The sequence below is a fragment of the Nomascus leucogenys genome, chromosome X, assembly GCF_006542625.1.
Source record: "Nomascus leucogenys isolate Asia chromosome X, Asia_NLE_v1, whole genome shotgun sequence".
NCBI classification, from domain to species: Eukaryota; Metazoa; Chordata; class Mammalia; order Primates; family Hylobatidae; genus Nomascus; species Nomascus leucogenys.
The window spans coordinates 22,859,181-22,884,118 of record NC_044406.1 but is presented as its reverse complement, the minus strand read 5'-3'; the positions used below and the strand labels follow the sequence as shown (position 1 = coordinate 22,884,118).

General features: G+C 41.6%; 1 protein-coding gene across 1 annotated transcript in view; it reads left to right on the top strand.

Annotated features, from left to right (window-relative positions):
• The first annotated feature begins 2,029 nt into the window (after positions 1-2,029).
• LOC100605653 (putative transcription factor SPT20 homolog-like 2) overlaps positions 2,030-24,938 on the top strand; it is a 36,290-nt gene continuing 13,381 nt past the window's right edge. Inside the window, exons 1-2 of the mRNA XM_003282123.2 lie at positions 2,030-2,077; positions 9,246-9,387. Of these exons, the coding sequence (XP_003282171.2) occupies positions 2,030-2,077; positions 9,246-9,387 (190 nt within the window). The remainder of the gene's footprint in view (positions 2,078-9,245; positions 9,388-24,938) is intronic.

Here is a 24,938-nt window from a genome sequence, read left to right as displayed (position 1 = left end):
TGGAGTCTCACTCTGTCACCCAGGCTGGAGTGCAGTGCCATGATCTTGGCTCGCTGCAACCTCCGCCTCCCAGGTTCAAGCGATTCTCCTGCCTCAGCCTCCCAAATAGCTGGGATCGCAGGCATGTGCCATGACACCCGACTAATTTTTGTATTTTTAGTAGAGACAGGGTTTTGCCATGTTGGCCAGGCTTATCGCAAACTCCTGACCTCAGGTGATATGCCTGCCTCGGCCTCTCAAAGTGCTGGGATTACAGGTGTGAGCCACCGCGCCCGGCCGCAAGCAGGGTTTTTAAAGGATAGCAATCAGGCACGGTGTGTTAACTCTTTTCTGCACATATCCCCACTTGAAAACATTCACTGTCATGTTCAACTTCTTTATTTAGAACACCATGGAAAAAAATAGATATTTCTATAAAGGATTTACCAATTTGGGGAGTATGTCTATCTCTCAACTTATGTTTTACAGAGATTTTGTTCCTTTGGTTAATTTTTTTCTATTGGATCTCCTAGACAAGGGGTTGGCAAATTATGGCCTGTAGGTTAAATAAGGCCTATGACTGCTTTTGTAAATTAAGTTTTACTGGAACACGGCCATACCTATTCATTTACATAGTGTTTATGGCTGCTTTCACTCTAGAAGGGCATATGTGAAGAGTTGCAACAGAGACTGTACGGTCGTCAGCCTATTATATTTACTAGCTGGTCCTTTAGTGAAAAAGTTTGCCAATCCTTGTCTTAGGCCACAAAAAGTGCAGATAATCTGCTTTCTTGTAATGCTGGCATGTGTATTCTTCCAAACCTGTGTTTCTTGTATCAAATACAGTATTCATTCAATAAGGAGAAAATGCTGAGAATCAGACTACTAGATGAGTAATAGTTAACTCTTGGGTTTTCTCCATGTAAATTGTTTACCTGTGCCCAGCATGCAGATCATCACAATAATGGCTAAAACGTTCTAAGAAAAAGTGTCCTCCTATAATACAAAGAACTGTTGCTAGATTTATTTTTTCTTATCATAGTGCCAGGCCTCAGTGTGTTAGAAAAAATCTAAGTATTAGAGAAATGGACCAATTCTCTTGGTTTTGGAAATTCTGTAGTGATCATTTATGGGCTTTAAGACAGTTGGCTAAAACTAATTCCTTTGAAGGCAATTTTCAGAGGATAAGGTGGGCCATTTCTCAAAGTCTCACTACAGTACAGTTGGGGAGAAGAAGAGTGCAATCAATCACGCACAGGCCTGGGATTCACAAATCCTACAGTCAATCTCACATTGCTTTGGATGGAATACACCTGAAAGTGGTTCCTGAGTGTATCCTTGCTTCAGTAACATCGTAAGTACAAGATTCACTGTCAGGCAAAGAAAGAAAAAACCAAACCATAAAGATTACCACAAATGTCAAGAGACCAACTGTCCATGGACACCAAAATTCTGTACAGGAAGCCGAGGGTTAAGAGTGCAGCAATCAGCTGGGCGCAGTGGCTCACACCTGTAATCCCAACACTTTGGGAGGCCAAGGCGGGCAGATCACGAGGTCAGGAGATCGAGACCATCCTGGCTAACATGGTGAAACCCCATCTCTACTAAAAATACAAAAAAAATTAGCCAGGCGTGGTGGCAGGTGCCTGTAGTCCCAGCTACTCAGGAGGCGGAGGCAGGAGAATGGCATGAATCCGGGAGGCTGAGGTTGCAGTGAGCTGAGATCGTGCCACTGCACTCCAGCCTGGGCAACAGAGCCAGACTCCATCTCAAAAAAAAAAAAAAAAAAAGAATGCAGGAATCATTTTCAACTGCTCCAGGATTTATAGAAGCATGAACTTGTATAGGGGCCATTCCAACTCCTGGGGCAGCAATTAAATAGTATTACCCTAGTGTCTCCCTCTAATGGAAGGACAAGAGAAGGCCCAGGAGCTCTCCAAGGTCTAGACATGGAAGCAAATCTTCCCTCAACATGGAAGCTTCCAGAGTCTTCTCCCAGTAGAGTCATACAGGCTGCTGTGTGCTGCCACAGAAGGGATATTAGCAGGCTATGACCACAGGTAGTAAGAGTGATTCTGAGGAGGTGCCCATAATCAAGGTGAAGAAAAGGAAGATCCTGAACCTTCAGAGGCATTTCTAGCAACTGAGGCAAAAGCACTGAATCACAAAAGCAGGCCTATCTGGTATTCATTCATTCGTTCTTCATTCATTCAGTCAGAAATATCTATTGGTCACCTGGTATGTCTAGGTGCTGGGTGCTGGGTATTAAATGGAGCTTGCGGCATAGTGGGGGAGATGGACGTTAAATAAATAGCTATGAGCTGCAGTCTAGCATAATGGTTAACAGAGCAAAGTCAGCTTACTTGGGTTCAAATTCTGGCTCTGCCACTTGCTCGTATATGATTCTGAGTAAGCTACTTGACCTTTCTGTGACTCCATTTCTTAGCCTATAAATTATGGTTAACAATAATTCCCACCTTCTTTGAGATGAACCAAACTATAACTACACATAACAATATAGATGAATGTTGAACAAAAGAAGCCAAACACAAGAGTGGAGCCTGATGGCATAATTACTGGAAGAAAATATGAGGGGGGCTTTAGACGCAGGTAATATTTTATTGTGGCAATTCATTGAGCTGAACATTTACATGAACTTTTCTACATGTATATAAAATTTCCACAAATAGGAAAAAACCTACAGGAACAAAGTTAAAAGACAGATTTAGGTAAGTATAATTTTTATGAGAAAATATGTTCTTTATAGTTTTATTTATCTCTATGAAAAATTACAGACAGTCTAAATGTCTGACAAACAACTTTATAAAAGATAATCATGGCTGGGCGCGGTGGCTCACGCCTGTAATCCCAGCACTTTGGGAGGCTGAGGCAGGCAGATCACGAGGTCAGGAGTTCAAGACCAGCCTGACCAACATGGTGAAACCCCGTCTCTACTAAAAAAATACAAAAATTAGCTGGGCGTGGTGGCACATGCCTGTAATCCCAGCTATTCAGGAGGCTGAGGCAGGAAAATCACTTGAACCTGGGAGGCGGAGGTTGCAGTGAGCTGAGATTGCGCCACTGCACTCCAGCCTGGGCAACAGAGCGAGACTCCATCCCCCACAAAAAATAAATAAATAAATAAATAAAAATAAAAATAAAAAATAGTCATGGTGACAATAACATGGAAAAATTTTTATAATCCATCGCTAATTGATCAAAGCACAACATAACATTTTGAATATACGTGTTTATCTCTGTAATAATTAAAATGTATCATTAAAAAGAAAAAATAATGACCTCATTAGGTTGTTGGGAGGATTAAATGGGATACTATACTTAAAGGGCGTGGAAAAGTACTTAGCATGTAATAAGTGCTAAATATTGTTAGCTGTTTTTGTTTTGTTTTGTTTTGTTTTGTTGTTTTTGAGACAGGGTCTCTATTACCCAGGCTGGAGTGCAGTGGTGTGATCTCAGCTCACTGCAACCTCTACCTCCTGGGCTCAAGCAATCCTCCCACCTCAGCTTCCCAAGTAGCTGGGGCTACAGGCACGTGCCACTACACCTGGCTAATTTTTGTATTTTTTATAGAAACGGGGTTTCACCATGTTGCCCAGGCTGGTCTCAAACTCCTGTGCTCAAGTGATCCTCCCGCCTTGGCCTCCCAATATGCTGGAATTAAAGGCATGAGCTACCATGCCCAGCCAGCTGTTATTATTTTTATATAAATATATAAAATTGTAGACTGTGAAAATAAATATAATGAAAAATGTGGTGCTCTAAAAGCAGACCCGGGTCTACTTTTTGTTTCCAAAACAAAGGATTTCTGTCATCCAGGATGTCTTGCTGCTAACACAGAGCTTCAGCCACTAAAAGGCTTTGCAGCCAAGAGTCAGAGCCACCAACCTCAGAACAGGCCACAAATGGACATCCAAATAGAAAGGGCTACAGACATCCACTGATAACAACAATAATACCGTACATGGGTATAGCTTGTTAAAGCTTAAAAAGTATTTTCATGCAAAAAAGACTCCTATGCTTATAAAAATAAACCAATGAGGTAGATAGTATTCTCATTCTTCAGATGAGGTAACAGCTGTACTAACTCCCTAAAGTAAAACAAAAAGGGGACAGCTGAGATTTGAGCTTCAGTTGGTTAAGTCATCTGTCTGTATGCCCAACTCTAAAACCCTCATTTCCCCAGTGCCCCAGAGCTTCCACAATCTGGACAGCCATACACAAACACAGAAGGCACCCTGCCTCCCACTCCTGTTCCTTGGAAACTGGTAAGGAAAGGGTTAGCAGCAAGCTGCAATCCATTCTCTCCAACCGAAGGATTTCCTGAGAAGAAAAAAAAAAGTGAGTTACTCAAATCTCCTTGTACACATGCTAATAACAGACCTCCTGGCAAACATACTAATAATATTAAACTAGCGGGACAGTCCTTATCTATGGAATGCTTTCAGGAGAATGTATTTGGTTCATCTAGCATTGTTTATGGTAAACAAACTTGAAATGTGTGTATTTATGGGGCATGGCTCTCTGGAAAATGTCATGTGTTAAATCAAGTTTAGCCTAAAGCTGCCTTCTTACATATTTTAAGTTTGGCCTAAAGGTTTATCTTTACGTGGTGAGCTACAACAAGTGGGGGTGTAAACAGACTGCAGCCCACACCTGTGTCAATCACCGAGTTTTGGCCAATCAAATGTAGTCAATTGTTCAAACTGTGTTCAAATGAAGCTAATGCCAACTTGTAACCAATCCAGCTGTTTCTGTACCTCCCTTCCATTTTCTGTGCATCACTTTCCCTTTTCTGTCCATAAATCTTCTTCCACTGCGTGGCTGCACTGGAGTCAGAGCCTATTCTGGCTCTGGAGGGTGCCGAATTTGCAAATTGTTCATTGCTCAATTAAACTCCTTTAAATTTAATTCAGCTGGCCAGGCGCAGTGGCTCACACCTGTAATCCCAGCACTTTGGGAAGCGGAGGCGGGGTGGGGGTGGGGGTGGGGGTGGGGGTGGGGGGGGGGGGGGGAATAACCTGAGGTCAGGAGTTCGAGACCAGCCTGACCAACATGGTGAAACCTTGTCTCTACTAAAAAATACAAAAATTAGCCGGGCATGGTGGCAGACACCTATAATCCCAGCTACTCGGGAAGCCGAGGCAGGAGAATCACTTGAACCTGGGAGGTGGAGGTTGCAGTGAGCCACGATCGCACCATTGCACTCCAGCCTGGGCGACAGAGCAAGACTCCGTCTCAAAAAATAAAAAATAAAAATAAAAAAATTAATTCAGCTGAAGTTTTTCTTTTATCAGATGGCGTCAAAAGTGGGACTTGAAGTAGAGCTTCTAACAACCCGCAGGAGTGCTGAGTGACTAAGCAAGGCACCTGCCGGACCCATCGTGCCGTTTCTCTCTTGGAGCAGCTGGATATCATGGTAAGTTCTCTCTCAGGTTCCAAAGCTCCACAGATTTGTGTTTGGAGCTGAGTTTGAGCAAATTTCTGATCCAAACTGGGTTTGGAAGTCATGACAGAAACTAGACTGGGTCCGGGATCGGATTGGATCTGATAATTAACTGGCTTGGATCCAGTTAGAGGCCTATTACATCTGACTGGGTGAGAAAGAACCCAGTAGTACATGGCAATATTGCAGCGGGTGTAAAACTTGGCTTTTGGAAATTCACAGGGATTTTTGCGTTCTATCCCTTTGTTTCATTTTTCTTGCATGCTAAGATAGGAAAAACAAATCATTGGCTAAGTTGATCAAGGGAATCTGAGAACAAAGACAAAATTTGAGGTAAAAAATGGGATCCTTAATTTCTGAAGAACTGAGTTCCTTCGGGCTTACACGTGCATAAGTGTTAGGCCCTGGAAGCAGCAAAGTCTTACAGAAATGGTGAAATCTTACTAAAGATAACTTACGGTGAAGGTTCCAAATGAACAACACTGCACTGGAGAAGTGTATTTGCAAATGAGAGCTCCCAAATTAGTCTTATATGAAGATGCCTATTGATACACAGAAGCTCCTAAAATTTCAATATTTTTATTTGAAGACTTTAAGAAAGCCAAATAAAAAGCTTAAATGACTAATTGATTTAAAAAAAAATAAATCTGCTAATCTTTTGGCTTAGTTACAATCCCGATCCAAAGGAAATAGACTGCACACCAATTGGCAGATTTGGGATAAGTAGTGGGGTACATTTTACCTGGGTAAAGGATAGGATTGGGTTAGAGGCCCTCCCCTCAGTAAAGTCCTTCTTGGTTAAAAATGGATTTCGCACTATAGCATGTTAACCACTATTCTCTTTGGATTAATCTGCCTTGCACTTTTTGCTGATGACTATAGGTGACAGGATTAGGCATGTACAGGATCATGGGACATGGGGAACCTTTTTTTCCTCTAAAAGGGAAACTTGCAGGCTGATGGGACTGCTAGAAAAGATCCCTTCACTACTGATAAACAGCCGCCTGAACTTTTGATTCAGTGTTGCTGCAATGGATGGGCCTTTCTCTGGCCACTCTGAGCTCCTTGCCTTCCCCAACTCGCCGCAAGCAATGCTTTTCTCTTTTTCTCCTTTCCCTTTCCTATCTTTTCTGTTACTCAGGACAACCATCTTGCCCGGAGACCACATGTTAAAACTCCTTTAATCCACTTGGAATGGATTAAAGGTGACAGAGCCAAACTAGGGGCAAGTTTAAGCCTGGCCAGTTCGATGTTGGGCGCTAAGCAGAGTGGCTAATGTCTGTTTTGTCACACATGTTTTGCTCTGGCCAGAATGGAAAATGTTAATTCGGGTCCCCCACGCATCCGGTTGGGCAGCAACTTATAAAATTGAAAGGCTTTCTACTATGGTTCCATGAAACAACAACAAGAAAAGATTTTCCTTTGTGTCGTGGCTTGGGCCCCATGGCTGTGGAGCAGCGAGCAGGGAATCCAGAAATCTGGCATGCTGTCAAAAAGGCAATTTCTTGACAGACTTCTGGCCTCTTGCTCTCTGTGCAGACTGGTTGAATGAATGGTAAAAATCACTGTTAGCTCCCATGTAAAGTTTTGATTAGTGGGAAAATGGATTTATGAGGCTAGTCTTAAGCTGTAGCAAATCTGACGTAGTTTGTGCTATGAATTTGTCTTTCTGCATCGTTCTGTCATAAAAAGGGGTACTACCATAGGATAGAATGCAGGCCTAGGACCCCCATAAGCTCACTGTTCAAGCCAGCCCAGCAAACTGGTCAGTTATAAACTTTGCTGCAAGTCCCTGAAACAACAACAAAAAACTGGATGAGGTTTCCCTCTCATCTTGTTTTATGTCCTTGGGAACTTGACCTTATAACCATATGGCGGTACTTTCTCTTGGTCTCTGCCATCCAGGGAACTAGAATTTGGGGTTTATATCATGGTTAGCTCTAAAAGTTATCTTGAGCAGTTAAAAGCCTTTGCAAGCTCAAAATTGACTGTTGTAGGCTCCTTCTGGGAAGAGCAACGGAAACCTTCCAAAGCTATAGCTCACCAGCTGAGGTTTTGCCATTTTACAATGGCAGTCCAGGTTCAATCCTGGCTTAGGGAATGAGTGCTTTCTGGTTGATATCTGCGTGACCTTTACCATTTGTTGATTGTCTGCCCCTCCAGGTGCAACTTCCAGCTTCCTTTCTTGAATCTTCCTTTCTGTGAGCTACCTTTGGAGATTCTAGATCTTGTAAAAACTGCCAACACCTCTTTGAAAATACCTTGTACACTTATGGTTAAGTCATAACCTTAGTTAGGGATTATTGGTTTCACCTGGGAGGTTACCATTGTAAAGTTCAAAAGCCAGAAATATTGGCCATTTGGCCTGGCTAAAGTCAGGTAATAAGAGATTTAAGAGGACTTAAAAGGCCCCAACAGACCAGACCAAACCAAAATGGAGTCACTTGTGCTAAATGTGACATAATCAAACTAAGACTTTAAGGAAACACATAGATCCTAGAACAGACCAGGTTTTGTTTTTTCCCTGTAAATAGGATGTTCCAGCGTAAGCAACCACCCTCTACTCAGTCCTTCTTCCTACCTTGCAAAACCCACTGTTTTACTGTTTCCCAGTGGGTTTCAAGACCAAATAAGTACATTTACAATGGTGATAGTGATATCAATGACTAGAGTTTTGATCAGTCTCTCAAAATTGAAATGATGACCAAAAGGGGGAAATTGTTAAATCAAGTTTAGCTTAAAGCTGCCTCCTTACATACATTAAGTTTGACCTAAAGGTTTTTCTGTTATCGTGAACTACAAGTCGAGGTGTAAACAGACCATAGCCTACACTTGTGCCAATCGCCGAGTTTTGGCCAATGAACAGTGGCCAACTATTCAAACCATGCTCAAATAAGGCAAACACCGAGCTGTAACTAAGCTAGCTGTTTCTGTACCTCACTTCCGTTTTCTGTGTATCACTTTTTTTTTTTTTTCTGTCCATAAATCTTCCACTGTGTGGCTGCGCTGGAGTCTCAGAGCCTATTCTGGCTGGGGAAGCTGCCTGATTCGCAAATTGTTCATTGCTCAATTACACTCCTTTAAATTTAATTCAGCTGAAGTTTTTCTTTTATCACATGTAAGCTATGTAAGAAATTTTCTTACTGATTAAGCCAGTTTGAATCAGGGCTTTCTGTTACTTGCAGCCAAAATTATCCTAACTGGCAGGCATTCTGGCTCCTATCAGTTTCCCTGGCAGGGGCAAGAGTTGAACCGCACCACAAAGACCCCCTGTGGAAGTTTTGCAGGCAAAGAGGGATGATAAGGCTCTCCCCAAAGGGACTGTGCCTGAGAGCTGATGAGATTCATCTTATAGGTTAGTGCCAGGCATCCCTAACTGGTTTGAGTTTGGAGCTGGTTTTGACCACCCCCACACAGAGGCTGCCCTGATGGGCTGCTCTCTGAAGGAAATAGACTCAAGTCTGGAACCCAACCTGCCCAAGGAAAGAGCAAAGGATTACAAATCACCTGAAGTTGATCCAAAGACAAATGGACATACTATCACCAAAGTAGCCCTCTTTTCTGTAAGTGATGACTATATACATTGTTTCGCTACTTTATATGTTAAATCTGGGCTAGTGGGCATCTTAATGTTACCCAAAAAAGGACCAAGAGAGCTGCACTGGCAGTCGCTGACCTCTCTCTGTTTAGTCTGTGCCTCACAATTACTTGTATCCTTGAGATTATTAGGAAAGCTTGATACCAGGTGAGAGTTCTTGTTCTTGTAAGTCTAATTTGCCAATTTGTTTCCTGTGTTATTTAGCTCAGAAGTGATGGGTGTAGAGCAGTAACTGTAGCTATAGCTGTTAAGTGTCCAAGGAGCACACTGGATAGGAAACCATTTAAAGACTACAGCCCACAGGGCATCAGCCACATCCAGAGACATCCCAGCATGCTCCAAAGATGTGAGTAGTCCAAACCCAAACTAAGATAGAGTTACTCCAGATAAGGCTTAGTTTCCCAAAGTGCACAGGATGATTCCACTGAGAGAGATATACGGGTCTTTCTAGATGGTCACAATTTTTTTTTTTTTTGAGACAGAGTCTCACTCTGTGTCCCAGGCTGTAGTGCAGTGGCAGGATCTCAGCTCACTGCAACCTCTGCCTCCCGGGCTCAAGCGATTCTCCTGCCTCAGCCTCCTCAGTAGCTGGGACTATAGGTGTGCACCACCACACCCAGCTAATTTTTGTATTTTTAGTGGAGATGGGATTTCGCCATGTTGGCCAGGCTGGTCTCAAACTCCTGAGCTCAAGTGATCCTCCCGCCTCGGCCTCCTAAAGTGCTGGGATTACAGGTATGAGCCACTGCAGATGGTCACAGATTCTTGAACCAGAACCTTAGCCCTAGAAAAGACTCAACATTATTTTTTACTACTTCTCATATCCAAACTCGAGTTCACCTTCCAAGTTTGCTGATCATACTTTATTTTAACTAAAGATCATTTGTTAAAGAAAGGAGAAACCCTTCTTCAGAAAGCTTACCTCTTCATAACTCACCTTTTCAGTAAGTGTTCCTGACTGGTCTAGTTGGTTCCAATCACTCTAATCATTAACTGGTTCCCAGGGAGACTCCCAGACACTCTGTATTTTTTCCTTTTGCCATAAGTAAGCCCAAGTACTGCCCACAAGCTTGGACGTGGGACTCCCTTGTGAATACTTAAAACACCAGGGAAATGCAGAATTTTCCATTACTCATCCACAAGCTTCTCTTGCTGAAGCAGGAAGAGAAGATCCACAGGAAGCCACCTCATCTACCATAGCTAATAAGCTGATGGTGGATCAGAATAAGGCAAAACCACCTCTTCCTGCTCCCATCCCAATCTACAAATAAAAGTTGTTCTTCCATGACTATACAGAGTGGATTCATCTGTGGAATGTCCTGTTGTTACAAACAGGAACACTTCCTCTTCTGGTATGTAAACCATCTTCAGAGATGATTCTTCTCTGATTGAAAATTAGGTCACAAATTTCAACTCTTAAGTTGTGGTGTATGCATGCTAGGTTTTCCAACTTAAATCATTTCAGGATGTATCATATTGGGTAAGGCTGGCCATGGCTAGCCAGGAGAAATTGATTGAAGAACAAAATTATCTAAGTGGTTTCTAGTGCTGATATCTTTAGTTATGGAGCCTCAATGAAACATTTATCTGAGTATGTTGTATTCCCTCTTGTGAGAATCAATGCTGTCTACTTGGCTAATGGATACAAAAGCCTGAAGGCACCACAGTTAGATGGAGTTTACAGACATTTTATAATTCCTCGTTTAAAAAAAAATCCACAGGCATACAGCAGGCTGGCCATAAGCAAACTGAGAGAGGTCAAATGTACCTTGGGATCTATAATTTTTAATTTCTCTCTCTGAAATAGACATTCCCCTCATACAAAATATCCATTCTCCAAATATTACAGTCTCTCTATCCCACTCCCCCAAAAAATCCCTTGCTGTGTCCCAAAGGTCTCTATTAGGTAACAGCAACTCTGAAAATGTGATCATCCACTTCATTCATTCATTTATTCCCCAAACATTATTGGGCACTGTTTTGTGTCAGGCATATTAAAGTAGCTGAGGACACAAGGATGTATAAGAATGATCCCTCCCTTCCATCTTCCCTGCCCACTCACCTGATCATCACAAAATCCTTTTGCTTTGGCATCTTAAAAATCTTTCATGTTCTTTCTTCCTGTCTCTGTCCCTACCACCATCATTTTGTCTCAGCCTTCATCAGCTGATATTGAGCCTATTGCAATAGTCTTAACTACCCATCCTCTTTCCAACCTGCTCCATCCCATCGATTTTCCATACATGGATTGACATTTCTAAAATGTTGTTGTTGTTTCTTACTGCCTTCAGGTCCTCCATAATCTGACCCCTACCCCCAGACTTGTCCATTCCCATTCTATAATAGTTGTAATACGCTGTGTTCCTATGTCTTCGTGCCTTGCCATGTGTAGCATTTTTTTTCTAACAGCTTTTATTAAGATATAATTCACACATTGTTCATTCACCCACTTACAGTGTACAATGGTTTTAGTATAGTCACAAAGTTGTGCAACCACAGTCAAGTCCAGAACATTTTCATCACCCACAGGAGAAACCCCACACCCGTTAGCAGTCACTCCTCATTCCCCTCATCCCATCCCCTGCCTCGGCCCTAGACTATCACCAGTCTACTTTCTGTTGCTACAGATTTGCCTATTCTGGACATTTCATATAAATGGAAACATACAGTATGTGGCCTTTGTGTCTGGCTCCTGTCCTTTGCATAGTGTTATAGCATATATCAGTATTATTTCATTCTTCGTTACTTACAAATAATATTCCATTGCATGGCTGTTACCACATTTTGTTTAGTTGATGGACATTTGGGTTGTCTCCACTTTGGGCTACTATGAATAATGCTACTATGGATATTAATATACAAAAGTTTGTGTTAACATGTCTCCAATCTCTTGCATATACATTTTGGAGTAGAATTGCAGGGTAATATGACAACTCCGTGTTTAACTTTCTGAGGGACCAGCAGACTGGTTTTCAAAGTAGCTGCAGCATTTTACATTCCTATCAACAGTGTATGAAGGTTCTAATCCCTCCACAACCTCATCAACACTTACTATTACCAGTTTTTGTACATTATGGCCATCCTAGTGAGGGTGAAGTGGTATCTCATTGTGGTTTTGATTTGCATTTCTCTGATGACTAATGGTGGTGAGCATCATGCTAAATGATTATAGGGATCTTCTTTGGAGAATATGAAGCTTCTGCTTTATGCTCTTCCCCTGGCTTGAATGACCTCTTCTTCACCTTGGGTCCCATTCCTGGCTTATTAGAAAGTTCTACTTGTCCTTCAAAACCTGGCTCAATCATCATGTTCTCTCTCAGGCCTTCCCTGACTCTCCCAGGAAGAACTGATCACTGTTCCTTTGGACCATCCCTGTCTGCTCTGCAGCACTTAGCACCTTATATTTTCCAACATGTAGAAGTTAATTTCCCACAACATTGATTTTGGGCTTGGTTATGTAACTTGCTTTGGACAATGGAATGTGGATATTTATGACTTATACAACATCCTAACAGAAGCTTTAATGCTATTCATAATATGGCTGTGTCCCTCTTTTGACCTTCTCCCTTACACCATGCGAAGGCACATGGAGCCCAGTGGAGCTCAAAGATGCCCAACTATGTTCTGCCAAATTATAGCCTTTTGCTACGTAAAGTGTGGTACATGTACCAGCAGCATTGGTATCTCCAGGGGACTTATTAGGAATAAAGAATCTTGGGCTCTGCCCAAGTTCAATTTAATCAGAATTTGCATTTTAACAAGATCTCAGGTGATTGACCTGCATATTAAATTTGAAGACCACTTCTTTAACCAACCCTGAGCCATCAGCTACACGAGCTTTTAAAACTTTGGAGGCCAGGTGTGGTGGCTCACGCCTGTAATCCCAGCACTTTGGGAGGCTGAGGTGGGCAGATCACGAGGTCAGGAGTTCAAGACCAGCCTGGCCAATTTGGTGAAACCCCATCTCTACTAAAAATACAAAAATTAGCCAGGCATAGTGATGCTTGCCTGTAGTCCCAGCTACTCAGGAGGCTGAGGCAGGAGAATCACTTGAACCCAGGAGGCGGAGGCTGCAGTGAGCAGAGATCACGCCACTGCACTCCAGCCTGGGCGACAGAGCAAGACTCTGTCAAAAAAAAAAAAAAAAAAAAAAAAACAACTTTGGAGTTGTTGCCCCAACAAAAACTGACTGAAACATCCACATTGTACTCAGAATCCTGACTCATAAGGAAAAGAATCAGATGTAGCTTAGTTTTTCTCAGGAAGGAGCACTGAAAGTGTTTTATTATGTCTTTTTTACTCTCCAGACAGAAAGGCATTAAACTTCTTAATTTACTGCCCACCAATCAGGAGATGACCAAGTTAACTTTTATTCAGTGAAATATATATATATATATATATATATATATATATATATATATATATGAGGGAGGGAAGAGTGGAGAAAGTAGGAGGGCAGGAATACAGTCTGGAATTTTCCTGAAATGTAGATGATACCCATGAGATCTAAGAATCCCGGAATAACCTCCTAGTTCACACTTATTCTTCTGTTCTAAAAGGACCTCTATAAGTCAGAAGAATGTGAAACATCAGTCTTTGTGAGAAGGGATCCCAACAGAGGTAGAAGGAAACTTGGTGAACTCGGCTTGCAACATTAAAAGAGAATGAAAATTGGGTAGACCTTCTACCACATTATTTAAATTATTTTAGAATATGTGATTACATTCTGTATCAAAGCATTTTTGACTTTGACTGAAGGAAAGCTCAGCTCAAACTAGATCATGCAATAAGGAAATGTATTGGCTTAGATAACAGAAAGTCTAGAGTAGGTCAAGCATCAGGTTTGGTTTGATCCAGTAGCTCTACACTGTTCTCAAGGACTCAGATTCCTCCTGTCTCTCTACTCTGATGTCTATGGTACTGATTTCATTCCTAGGCTGGATCCCCTTATGTTTGTATTATTGGTACCAGAAGCAAGCAGGGCTATATCTTCCTGATAGAGTCTGATTTTCCGTAGACTTCCTCTGAAGGGTGAAGCAGTTTTACTCCAGAAGTTCCCAGCAAACTTCTTTTCCATATATCATTGCCACAAATTATCTAAAGACCTGCCATCCTAGAATCAGTCACTGGGTTTGGGGGTGGGGAGCGGGGGAATGAGATTATTATAATTAGCTTAGACTAATCAGGCTTCACCCCTGAACCTGAGGTATAATGAATATTGGATTGTCAAACACAAGGTCCACTGCACATTTTATTGTCATTAGTTATTTAGTTACCTGTTTCCTCCTCTAAGTTATACTTTCCTGGAGGTTAGGGCACAAATTTTTTTCCTCTACCCCCACAAAGCCTGGCATGTAGTAGGTACTTAACAGATGTTAATTTAATGAGACTTAGAAAGGGCCAGCCAGTATAGGCAAACCCAATTTGAGATTTCTAGAATCTGTACACACCTCTGTTATATGTGTTACTCCTGGCCAGACCTCTCTGGTTCTCAGCAGTTGTTGTATAATTAAGAATTTATCTGACTTTGTCCTGGGTTTTGGGCATAGAACTTCTAAAACCCTTGGAATTTCCTCAGTGATAGGAATGTCTTTATAATTAATGAGCCCCTTGAATCACACCTGAGTTTATGCTAATGAGATGATTCCAGATATGGGCTGGTCACCAGAAAGACCAGTCATGTGATTGGAGGGTTGGGGTTTTGGGCCAGCCAAACCTTTGGGCAGGGGAGGAGGACTGGAAGCTGAGTTCAATCACATGGCTGATGATTCAGTCATACTTACGTAAAGAAACCCCAATAACAATTCTGGACACCAAGGCTCAGGGGAACTTCCTGGTTGAACACATTGATGTGCCAGGAGAGTGACATGCACAGATTTGATGGGAGAGGGCATGAAAGCTCTGCCTTTGGGACCCTCCCAGATCTATGTATCTTCATTTGGCAGGTCCTGATTTGTATCCTTTATAATAAAACAGTCAATGTTAAGTGTAGTGCTTTTCTGAGGTCTGGGAGTCATTCTGGCAGATTATCAAACCTGAAGATATTGTAGAAACCCTTGAATCTGTAGCCAGCTAGTCAGAAGTGCTGGTAGCCTGAGGAGCCTCAAAGTGGGGCTGGCATTTGAACTGAGGGTAGTCTTGTTGGGGACCATGCCCTTTAAGTAATGGGATCTATGCTAATTCCTGGTGGATAGTGCCAGAAGTATACTGCAGTATACCAACTGGTGTCAGAATAGCAGTAAGTCTCTTAAAATGAAGAGAAACTGTAAAATCAACCATATCTTGGAAACTCTACCAGTGGAAAAGTGGGACAGTGTAGATTCTCCCTGTACAGCCAGCCCAAGAGAAGAACACAGACAAGAGAAAAGATGGGGAGAGAGGTTCTGGTAGAGACACAAGACAGCAGGCTACATATCTACCCTTTGAGAAGTAAGAAAGAGGTCATGGGGGAGTCATTGGACCTAATACATTGGCCCAGAATTTTATATGACAGGAAATCCCTATAAACTTAGCTCCTATCCAAATATTGTTCTTCCATCGTCCCTTATTACTCATTAGGCAAATCTGGGGAAAATTTTATTTTCTAAAATCCAGAACATTTAACAGAATGCTATCCTGTTGTTCAAAGGCTCAAGATAGTGTCAGAGGGGGGAAGCCCCATAATATTAATTAGATAATAAATAAAAGCCAGTCTAGATTTAAAAGCTTCTGACAATTCTTCTACCATCTAACATCATGTAAGAATAAAGAATTTCATTACATCATGGAGTAAGAATTTCAAAATCTTCAATAAATAAGGAATGGCCCTCCTCAAAGCAAAAATAAATTAAGCAAAGTTTAACTTTAGTCATAAATCACTATGGTTAGAATTTTGGGTGGCATTCATGTCAGTAGAATTTAACAATTATATTAAACTAGTATATTATAAAAGTAGGACTTTATGATGATTTTTATATGCCAGATGTTATTCTTAAAATCCTGCTGTGATTTGGTGCAGATCCAGCTAGCATCTAAAAGAAATACTTTAGAAAGTGAAAATTATAATAAATTGAGCCTTGGCTGTCAGGTTAGAAGAGTCTATTTTTTTCCTGTCTACTTTTGTTCAATATCACTGTGCATTTTTCTTCTAATGTTGGCAAATGTCGAAAGGCCTATTTTTAAGATGTGGAGATTGGAAACTATCTGAAGACTTTTGGCTAACGCAGGGTTTCTCAATGTCAGCACTACTGGCATTTTGGGCCAGATAATTCTTTGTTTTTAGGGGCTGTTCTATGCATTGCGGGAGGTTTAACCACATCCCTGGCTACTACCCACTAGATACCTGTCACATCACTCTCTCCCCCACAGTTGTGGCGACTGAAAATATCTCCAGACATCTATGATAGATATTTTTATCTAGGAGGTTGAACTATAAAATAGCAGTTCTAGAGAGAACAATTTTGTCCCCCGGAGGACACGTGGCCCCCTACAACAAAAACAAAATCTGGCCCAAAATGCCAGTAGGCCAAAGTTGAGAACCCTGCTATAAACTAACAAGACTTGTGATGGCAGTGGGTGAAATTTGTTTCATTATTTTTTTATTACTGAATTATATTCACACAACATCTGAGACCATCTTGTGAACTTAATTTGTTGCACTGCCAGTGTCAATTTCTATTCCTCACCCCCACATTTTCCTTCCAATTTCTCAGGGGTGGAGCACTGGAGCAAAGCTAAGCCAATTAGTGCATTCCATCCTCCTAGACAATGATTGGTTCAGAGGTGTGTATGTGATATAATCCAGGCCAATTAGAGTAAATATCTGGACTTTTTCTGGAAAATCAACCAATTCTCTTTGTCCTGCTGGAAACGAAGGAAGAAAAAAGAAGCCATCTTAGGACTGCAGTATCTGTTGGTTGAATGACTCTGCAAAAGGAAGAGTGGAGAGACAGTGTGATCCCTTTAGGGCACTGGATCAAGCCTCTCCAAATGCCAACCCAGTTTCTAGACTTTTTGCTTACATGGATGATACAGTTTCTTTATTGTTTAAGCCATTTTGAGTTACATTTTTACTTGATACTTGCTACCGAAGGCAACCTACTGATATAACCATCTACTATGATCTGTTTCTGCCCACAAAACACTTCTGGACAAAATGTGTGGGTTTTTCCTCACACCAACAACCATTTCTCCACCTTTCTGGACATCAGCTGGGTGTCCTACAGTTTAAGTAAATCCTGACATTAACTACCTGGAGTTAGCATTACATCCCACAAGTTAAAGCTTCAGTCCCACAAGGCTGCCCCACTTCAGATGTCAATTGCAAGTCCTGGACCACTGGGACTTCTGACCAACCAGCTAAAACTTCAGGCAGTTCCCACAACCCCTCCCTGGGTATGATAATTTGCTAAAATGGTTCACAGAACTCAGGAAAGCAATTTACTTTCATTTACCAGTTTGTTATAAAGGATGCAGATGAAGAGATACATAGGGTAAATTCCAGAAGGGTCCTGAATGCAGAAACTTCTGTCCAATGGAGTCAAGATGTGCCACCTTCCCAACATGTGGATGCGTTCACCAACCCAGAAGCTCTCTGAACCTCATGATTTAGGGGCTTTTATGGAGATTTCATCATGTAGGCATGATCAGTTATTAATTCATTCTCCAGCCTCTCTCCCCTCCCTAGAGGTTGGGGAGAGTAGACCTGAACATTATATGCTTCTAATCAAGACTTGATCTTCCTGGCAACTAGCCCCCATCCTGAAACTTCAAAAGTTTCCTCATTAAAACAAAAGAGGCTCTATCACCCAGGAAATTCCAAGGAATTTAGGAGCTCTGTGTCAGGAATGATAGTCAAGGACCAACTATTAGACAAAAGATGCTCCTAGCATCCCTATCACTTAGGAAATTACAAGGGTTTTAGGAGCTCTTTGTCAGGAACTGAGACAATAATCAAATATATAGTTCTTTTTATGCCACACTGTCATTAATACTTTTCTTCAAGGCTGAATGTTGACAGTGGTTCCAGAAAGGAAGAAATGAATTAATCTAGAATGGTGAGGAGTTCCTGTGGTTTGAACAAGCTTTCCAGGTGATTCTGATGTTCCTCTTCTCTCATACCCAATAAAGAACACTATTTTAAAGCCTTCTCTATTGGTCAACTCTTGCTGAAATGAAGAAAAGTTTTTTTTTTTATTTTAACTGTCAATACAGTGTCCTAACAACTTGTGTTCTGTAATATGCTTTCTGTGCATTATCTCCACTAATTCATCTATCTATTCATTTTTCATTTACAGTTTCTAAATTTATAGATCATGGTAAAATAGTGATTCTTTTCTTTTTTTGAGATGGAGTCCCATTCTGTCACCCAGGCTGGTGTGCAGTGGCACAATCTTGGCTCACTGCAACCTCTGCCTCCCGGATTCAAGTGATTCTCCTGCCTCAGCCTCCTGAGTAGCTGGGATTACAGGCATCCGCCACCACGCCCAGCTAATTTTTGTATTTTTAGTAGAGATGGAGTTTTGCCATGTTGGCCAGACTGGTCTCGAACTCCTGACCTCAAGTGATCTGCCCGCCTTAGCCTCCCAAAGTGCTGGGATTACAGGCATGACCCACCACGCCCGGCAAAATAGTGGTTCTTTTACCGCCTAAAAGGTAGTGTATAAAAATGAAATTGTTTACAGGCACATAATGGAATTTGGGGTTATAGTTTGACCAAATAATTATAGTTGATACATGTATTGTCAGCCAACTTAAGATTATTCCCCAGCTTTTCTTCTTTTGAATATTTGCCTCGCATTGATGGTGAAAATCAGATAGCACTCTAGATTAGCGGTGGTTCTTAACCTTGGCCACTGCACTTTGGAACCAACTGGGGAGGTTTAAAAATGACTAATGCCGAAGCCACCTCCAGAGATTCTGATTTAATTGATCCGGGGTTTGCCTTCCTGGTTATGGGATTTTTGAAAGCTCCTCAAATGATTCTAGTGTGGAGCCAGAGTTGAGAACCACTGAGCTTGATGCCACATAGAATCTTATAAGTGCCATTTGGCACTTGATTTACTCACCAGGCAGGTCTTTTTGTTTTTAGTGAGTAATTTTTGGGTATGGTTTTAGGAACCTTCAGAAATTGACTGAATCATAAATTTTCATTAGTTACAGATAAGACTACATGTTATGGTCTCCCAAGATAAAATTTCTTAATACTATAGGCTTGTTTAATGTTTCTGATTAGGAAGTACCCGATATGGAAATAGAAGTTTCATATTAAAGCATATCAACAGACCAGGAGACAGAAGAATGTTCAATGAACACTTTCTTTTCTGGATACCTTACAGAAATAGGTTCCAGAGATATTCAAGACAGAAGACAGAGGGTCTCTCTCTCTCTCTCTGTTTCTCTCTCATGACACACACACACCTCTAATAACCTATTCATTTTAGTCAAATGTATTCTCAAATATAAAAAATAGAGACTATTCCACTGGCTTGAAAATTTGTAATACCTCCTCCACTCTTTCAAGGTCAAATGCTAGGATATTATAGGTGCCACAAAACCCAAATTGACCAGGGAATTTATATTTGTCACCTTGATGCAGCACAAATTTAGGGGTTTTCTTCTTGCAGCTGAGAATCACCTGATGTAGAAAAATAATTCCAACTGGTAACAGGGCAATAATAGTGAAGACTTCAGTAGAACAGTGGACCCACATCACAGGACCTCAAGGTTTACCCAGGAAGGGAATGAAGGAGAACCCTCTGGTTAGGGCTATGTCATGCTGTTCTTGGCAAGTCCAATTCCCATCAAACAGAAGGTTCATGTGCCCCCAACTTAGACTGAACATGTGGAATTGCTGTAGCATCAAGTACTTTCAAGAACTGTTGGTTGGGGCCGGGCGCAGTGGCTCACGCCTGTAATTCCAGCACTCTGGGAGGCCGAGGCGGGTGGATCATCTGAGGTCAGGAGTTCAAGACCAGCCTGACCAACATGGTAAAACTCTGTCTCTACTAAAAAATACAAAAATTAGCCAGGTGTGGTGGCGGGCGCCTGTAGTCCCAGCTACTTGGGAGGCTGAGGCAGGAGAATCACTTGAACCTGGGAGGTGGAGGTTGCAGTGAGCCGAGATCACACCACTACACTCCAGCCTGGGAGACAAGAGCGAGACTGTGTCTTAAAAATAAAAAAAAAGAACTATTGGTTGGAACTGCTCTGCTCCAGTGACACGGGGAACAGGTCTCCCTATTACTGGTTGCCTCACACTAGGAGGATTTGCTCCTTGGCACAGTAAGTCGGATTTCCCCAACACTCAGGTCAGAAAGTCTCTTGGTTGCACGAGGTCAGAATGCAATTGATAGGACCTCAGAACAGGTTGAAAGAAAGCAAACTACTGAAAAATACCTTGCTTCAGCAAAATATAGGGATTGGCTGATGAGGGAGAAAAGCCAACACTTAATTAAAGGATTTCTAAGTGCCCGTCATGGTTACAAATTAGCTATTTGTTAAATTTATCTTCCTTTTTTTTTTTCTTTCCAATTTGCTGTCTTTGGAGGAGCCGTCCTAAATGCTATTTTGTATTCTCTGTGGCAGCTGATAATTAAAAGTTATACACGTTCCTGTGGCTAGATTGAGCACCATCATAGCTCAATCTAAATAGAAGGAATTATGCTAGTCTGAGGTACGAGAAACATTGTTTTTTTTTTGTCTTATTTTTGGAATTAACTTATTTGGAAGTAATTTCAAACTTATAAAAAGTTGTAAGAATAAAAATAGTCCAAAGAAACCTGTATACCCTTAACCCAGATTCACCTATTCTCCACCCCTGCCCCTTTGCAAGTTTTCCACACTATGGCCCTTGATGCCAAATAGTTCAGTATGTATTTCCTAAGAATAGAGATAGTCTCTCACATAGCCATAATACAGTCACTGACTAATTGGATGCAAGATATTGGGTCCATTGTTAAGTGCAGGATTTTTTGCAAGTGATTTTTGTAATATTTACTAATATTTGTAAATTTAGAGCTTTTTTTTTTTTTTGAGATGGAGTCTTGCTCTGTCACCCAGGCGGGAGTGCAGTGGTGCGATCTCAGCTCTCTACAACCTCCACCTCCTGGGTTCAAGCAATTCTTGTGCCTCAGCCTCCTGAGTAGCTGGGATTACAGGCACCCACCACCACGCCTGGCTAATTTTTTTGTATTTTCAGTAGAGATGGGGTTTCACCATGTTGGCCAGGCTGGTCTCGAACTCCTGACCTCAGGTGATCTGCCCGCCTCGGCCTCCTAAAGTGCTGGGATTACAGGTGTGAGCCACCACACCCGGCCAATTTTGAGCTTTTGTCTGAGATGCAGTTTAGTTACTTGGAAACAGTTTGATTCCCTCAAGGCTTGCCTTTCAGCCTAGTTAGGCTGACTCCGACCAGAGCAGCCTTTAGTCTATGGCTAGCTTGACCCACTATTGAGGTAATACTCTTCAAAGTACACACAGTGCCCATATATTATGAGGATTCTCCATTCTGGCTATTGGAAAGATGAACTATTCTTGGCCCTGTGTGATCTCCAAGAACGTTTCCACCTGATTCTTCTTGAAGCTTGTTTCCCTGGTTTCTTTATACGTAGTAAACGACACAGATCAGTACGAAATTGAAGATTGGAGGGAAACCCTCTGCAGGTCTCCAGAGTTCAATCTCTGAGAAGCATTCTCTTCTCTGGTCTTCTTCCCTGCAAATTCTAGCCACCTTGGCCTCTCCAAATAAAATACTATATATTATATATTATATTTTTAATATATATATATATATACTCACCATAATACTAACAAGGAGCCTCTCCAAATTCTTTTTTTTTTTTTTTTTTTTTTTGAGACGGAGTCTCGCTCTGTCGCCCAGGCTGGAGTGCAGTGGCACAATCTCGGCTCACTGCAAGCTCTGCCTCCTGGGTTCACGCCATTCTCCTGCCTCAGCCTCTCCGAGTAGCTGGGACTACAGGAGGCCGCCACCACGCCCGGCTAATCTTTTGTATTTTTTAGTAGAGACGGGGTTTCACCGTGGTCCCGATCTCCTGACCTCGTGATCCTCCCGCCTCGGCCTCCCAAAGTGCTGGGATTACAAGCGTGAGCCACTGTGCCCGGCCTGCCTCTCCAAATTCTTAACTCCAGCCCCTCAACTCAGAGATCAGGGCTCTGTTTGGGTTTCCCCTCCTTGCACTGCAGGCTGGAATCTCACTCCAGGTAGTCAGCAGAGGCAACTGTAGGGCTGGCCTTATTTGTTTCTTTTAGTCCTATACTGCCTTATTGTCCAGTGTCTGAGGACCATTATTTCACATATTTTATCTGGTTGTTTAAGGTAAGAGGGTAAATCTGGTCCCTGTTACTTCATCCTGGCCAGAATAATATTTTTGTCTACTGTCCATATTTCAATTTTGTCAGTTGACCTAATGATGTTCTCACGGTATTTTTACATCCCCCCCATTACAATGTATCTAGGCTCAGGTACTGTATTAGTTGTCATTTTTTTTTTTTAGCCTCTTTTAATGTAGAACGTCCCCACAGCCTTTCTTTGTCTTTTTATGACATTGATATTTACGAAGACTACTGCTCCTCCCTCTTTACCTTGTTATGAGTCTATGCGATGTTTCACGTTTAGACTCAGGTTAGACATTCTTGGTCAGAATACAGCATAGGTGATATTGTATCCTTCTAAGGGTATCACATCTGGAGCTATAAGATGTCCATCTCTTCTTCACTAGTGACGTTTGTTTTGGTCCCCTGGCCAAGGTGTCCAATTTTTCCATTGTATAATTACTGCTTTGCTTCTTCCCTTGCAATTAATGAGCAATCTGTGGGGAGGCACTTAAAGATCATGGAAATATCCTGCCCTTCATCAAAATTTCCCCAAGATTTAGTATCTATTGATGATTCTTGCTTGATCCAGTCTTTAATGCGATTATTGCAAAATGATCATTTTCTACATTCCCAATCCTCCACATTGACCAGTCAGCTCTTGGCATTCTACCATAAGCAACAGCCCTCCCTTTTCCCTCATTTACCCATTTATCCACCTATCTATCTATTTAATCAGTATGGATTCATGAATTCCTATTTTTCCATTGGTTTATAATTCATTACTGTACTTAACTATTTTGGTGCTCAAATTTGGTGCTAAGGTTTGGCCAGTGGGAGCTCTTTCAAGCTAGTTCCTCTGTCCCTGTGGCATGTCCCCATCTTTTTTCTGATCCCTTCCTTCTTGACATATCCAGATATCCCATGCTCATCTTGTATCTACCTTGCTCTATTCCAGGAATCAGCCAGAGAAACATAGTTTTAAATTGTGAAATGAACCTCTGACATACACAGTTGGCTTTATCCAAGACCAGTCTTCTAGCCCTTATGGAAATGGCAGAGGTGCAAGAGAAGAAACTGAAGAAGTACTTTTATAAGCTACCCTTGTGTCATATTTACCATTGGTCAAAGCAAGTCACATGGCTAAACTGAGATTTAAGGGGTGGGAATATATACTGTGCCTTTTGACAGCAAGATCTGTAAAGTCACAAAGGAAATGGCATGGATACTGGGAAGGATAAAGAAATTGGGTTATTAATGCAATGAAATGATCTTAATCCAGAAGAAAAGAAAAAATTCTCAGATAACCCAAGTCATTTAAAATTGTGTCCCATCCTATCAGTCATGTAGCACAATAAATTATGAAGGCATGATCTATAACACTATCTACAAAACCACTAAAACTAAAACGTTTGGAATATAAACTGAGTTATACCCTCTTCTATCTATAAAAGTTGCTTACAAGTTAGTTCACATATGGTTAATTTACATATAATTCTGAATCACAGAAGATTCATTGCCTTAGTATAATTTGTGTAGCACTTTATAAGCATTAGCTGTGTTAGAGTACACATAGCTATATATAACCTATATATATATAGGGTTTTATATGTATATAACCCTATTTCTTTATCCTTCCCAGTGTCCATGCCATTTCCTATATGACTTTACAGATCTCACAATTGAAAGGCATAGTATATATTCCCACCCCTTAAATCTCACTTTAGCCATGTGACTTGCTTTGGCCAATGGTAAATATGACACAAGGGTAGCTTATAAAAGTACTTCTTCAGTTTCTTCTCTTGCACCTCTGCCATTTACCATAAGAATGATATGCCTGAGTTAACACAGGAGGAAGAAGAGCAACAGGTAGCACAGAGCCAATCACCATTGCCCAGCCCAGCTTAGATCAGTCATGTCCCAGACATGAGTCTAGCTTAGAGCAGCAGAACTGCCCAGGAAGCCCAGCATAGATTAGCTGAGTCCTGTACATCTATGAAAAATATATTGTTGGCTGGGCACGGTGGCTCACGCCTGTAACCCCAGCACTTTGGGAGGCCAAGCTGGGTGAATCACCTGAGGTCAGGAATTTAAGACCAGCCTGGCCATCATGGTGAAACCCTGTCTCTACTAAAAATACAAAAATTAGCCAGGCTGGTGGGTGCATGCCTGTAATCCCAGCTACTTGGGAGGCTGAGGCAGGAGAATCACTTGAACCCGGGAGGCAAAGGTTGCAGTGAGCCGAGATTGTGCCACTGCACTCCAGCAGCCTGGGTGACAGAGTGAAACTCTGTCTTAAATATATATATATAGATATACACACACACATATATACTATATATGTATATATATGTATATATATAGTCATGCTCCAAAGGCCTTGTGATTGTTATGAGGCAAATGTTAACCAATATATTAGCGAATATAATCCTTGATATCCCTCATTAGATAGGTAGAATGGATATCATTATTCCTACTTTACAGATGTGGAAGTGAGACTCATAGAAGTCAAATGCAAATGATTTTATCATAGTCTTACAGCAAGTAGGTGGAAGAACATCTTTTCAGACCCAGGGGTTTTGGCAT